Source organism: Ichthyophthirius multifiliis (genome assembly GCF_000220395.1).
Source record: "Ichthyophthirius multifiliis unplaced genomic scaffold scaff_1120509251309, whole genome shotgun sequence".
Lineage (NCBI taxonomy): Eukaryota > Ciliophora > Oligohymenophorea > Hymenostomatida > Ichthyophthirius > Ichthyophthirius multifiliis.
The window spans coordinates 1-3216 of record NW_004086000.1 but is presented as its reverse complement, the minus strand read 5'-3'; the positions used below and the strand labels follow the sequence as shown (position 1 = coordinate 3216).

The 3216-nt window shown below is 14.2% G+C and overlaps 1 protein-coding gene across 1 annotated transcript, besides 5 other annotated features; it reads right to left on the bottom strand. All coding sequences in view use genetic code 6, as the record gives it.

Annotated features, from left to right (window-relative positions):
• Positions 1 to 295: 295 nt before the first annotated feature.
• Positions 296 to 855, bottom strand: IMG5_179300 (hypothetical protein; the record flags this gene model as incomplete). The annotated part of the gene is made up of 1 exon (XM_004027570.1): positions 296 to 855. A coding segment is annotated over one exon (414 nt), but the record flags the coding sequence as incomplete, so codon positions are not given.
• A 642-nt stretch (positions 856 to 1497) lies between these two features.
• Positions 1498 to 1559: a microsatellite.
• A 1311-nt stretch (positions 1560 to 2870) lies between these two features.
• Positions 2871 to 2907: a microsatellite.
• Positions 2892 to 2925: a microsatellite.
• A 1-nt stretch (position 2926) lies between these two features.
• Positions 2927 to 2971: a microsatellite.
• Positions 2940 to 2984: a microsatellite.
• Positions 2985 to 3216: the final 232 nt, after the last annotated feature.

The window sequence follows — 3216 nt, the reverse complement described above, 5'->3', positions numbered from 1 at the left end:
TTATTTTTACAAAATTTATTTAAAAAAATAATTAGTTATTTCAAAACGAGAATTTAAATTTAAATTTCCCAACTAAATAAACAAATAAAATTAATAATAACAATTGAATTTAGATTTTCGTAAAAACACATTTGATGAAATGGCTATATTACTTCTAAATTCATCTAGTGAGAATTAAATAATAATGATATTAAAAGAACTTCATGAATTATTTATTTATTCTTAGTTTTCTCTTTATTAATTAATAGCGCCTTTGGCTTTGAAAATATCCCTATCTTTTTTATATATATATTCAGATAATTTAGAAATAACTAATTATGCTTTTAAGATATTTTTTGACATTTCTATATAAATAAGACCTGAAATGATTGAACTTTCCAAAAACAATATTTTTATTGAAACTTTAGAAATTCATTTAAAATAATTAGTATATGAAATAAATCATAATGAAAATGATTAATAAAAATATGAAAAATTTTTAATAATTATTTCTTAAGATAATTTAAAAATGTTAACATTAGAATAAATAATTTCCTATATATTAAAAAATAAAGCTTAAATCTAATAAAATAATAAAGAAAAAGAAATTAATTTAAAAGAAAATATTTCCTATTCTTTTTTTAAAATAATAGAGCATTTAATAAAGTAAAATTCAACCAATTTATTCTCTGATCTTTTCCTTTAAAACCTAAATTAACTATTTTCTTTAAATATACATTTTTAGAATATACTAATAGTCTATACTATGATTATTAATAATTTTATGACCGAAAATTTAACTAATATTACATATTTTATACAATTTATTAATATAATCAATACATAAAAATAAAAAATACCTTAATCTGTTTTTATTTTAGCATTATAAACAGTTACTTAAGTATTACACTACATCTAAAATTCCAAAAATACATAAAATATTTAAAAAACATAGCTCATTTACTTTGATTTATCATGCGAAGTGCTTTATTTTAACAATTAGAACTTTTAAATTGTCAAAGAAACATTAATTTCGTTCTCAAAAAACATTTAGTGTGTAATAGAAGGCGGTTTTTTAGAAAGCTTTAAAACTTTAGTTATTCAAAAAAACTTTTTTATAACTTTATAATGTTTGCTAGAAAATAACTTAAATAATTATTCTGAAGAAGATTAAGAAGATAATCAAGAATAGGATATTTTTATTTTTTTAATGAAAATTTTAAACTCTTTTATTACTGAAATAGGATTTGAAATTGAATATTTTTCAAAAATAGTAACTTTTTTAAACAAAAATATACTTTAAATCAAAAATATTGGAAAAAGAACTAAAATTTAATATTTTTTAAACAGTTAATAAGATAGAATGTATGCGAAAAATGAAAATTAAATAATATAAAAGAGAAAAGCAATACTTTAAAATAAAAAAGAAAATTCTAATAATAATTTAGTTTAATAAAAAAATAATATAGCTAAAAAATATATAATTACAAAATTAGATTGGAAATAATGAAAATAAAAATATATAAATATGTATATATATATATATATATATATATATATTTATATATATTTATTTATATTTTTATTGTTTTATTTTATTATTATTTTAAAAAATATTTATTTTCTCTATTTTTATTTAATGTTTAATTTATCCTGTAAATGTAAATATAGTTCTAACAAAAATACTGATATTTTAATATAAAAAAATTAATAAATATAATATGTCGAATTATTTGAATAAAAAGAATAATATATTCTTATAAAAGAAAATATTGAAATAAATAAATATTTGGATCAAAAAATATTAAAAAAAGAATTTAAAATTTTTTTAAGCAAACCTTTTATAAATTGTGCTTATTAAGATTTACATTGTAATTATTGTGATTTATAATTAGGATTTTTTTTAATATCCACTACAATATAATTTAATGAATTTAGAAATTGTTATTTTTTTAAAAGAAATAGTTTAAAAAAATAGAAAGGTAATTAAAATAGTAAAAATCAAAGATATGTTCCTTTATAAAACTTATAATATTAAAGTACTATTTAAAATATAACAATTTCTTTAAATTAATTATTATAAAACTATGAATAAATAATTGAAAATAATAATAACTTGAGCAAGCAACTATTTATAGTTATGAAATTATAGAAATATCCCAAATAAATAATTTTTGATAATTTTTTTAATGTTATTTATATTTTGTTAATTAGTTATAAAATAATTATATTAATTAATATTTTAAATTTTGAATTTTATTATATATAAAATGAACATAAGCTTTTTTTTTATTTTTATAAAAAAAAAATTATATTCTTTATAAATTTAAAAAAATACACAGATTATATTTTTCAAAACATAAATCTTCCAATTTAATCTTTTTCATATACAAATGTTCTCCAGATAAAAATATAAAATAAAGCTATATTAACAATTATTTATACTAATATATTTATCTATATATTTTATTTGTTAATATCTATAATATATTCATTTTCATCTTTGCTTAATTCAAAGACTAAAAAAAAACATTAATACTATAATACCTAAATTCAATAAGTCCAGCAGGAAATAAAATTAAACAAGAAAAAATAAAGAGAATACTAATTTTGAACAAAGAAAATCCTTTTTAAAATAGGTATATTATAAAAATAAACGAAAAACTATATAAAGGAATCATAAAATATTAAAAATATTAATATTTTTTGAAAAAATTCTTCCATATATAAAATATATAGTGTCTATTATCAGATAAAATAAAAGGATGAGCATAACTATTATTTATTAATATTATATATATAATAAAAATTAAAATAAAAAAATTATTTTATTGAATATGAATTAAAGAATAAAAAAAAATCATAAAAAAAAAAGAAAACAAAGAAAATATAAATTAATAATTAAAAAAATTAAAAATATATAAAAAAAAAAATATGTAAATAAAATTATATATTAATATATATTTATATATATTTACGTATATTTATATATTATAGGTAATATTATTAAAGATATTATAATTAATTAATTCTTTTAAGTTAATAATATTATTTTAGATATTTATATCATTTTTTTATAATTTAAAGGCATATTTAAAATAGCAAAAATGGTGAAATATAAAATTTAATTAGGATGGAATTTTATTTCATGATTTTTTTTATCACCTAATACTATACTCCATTCATTTTTATAAAGAAAAACAATAAATAGTAAAACAATAAATATTTATATAATAA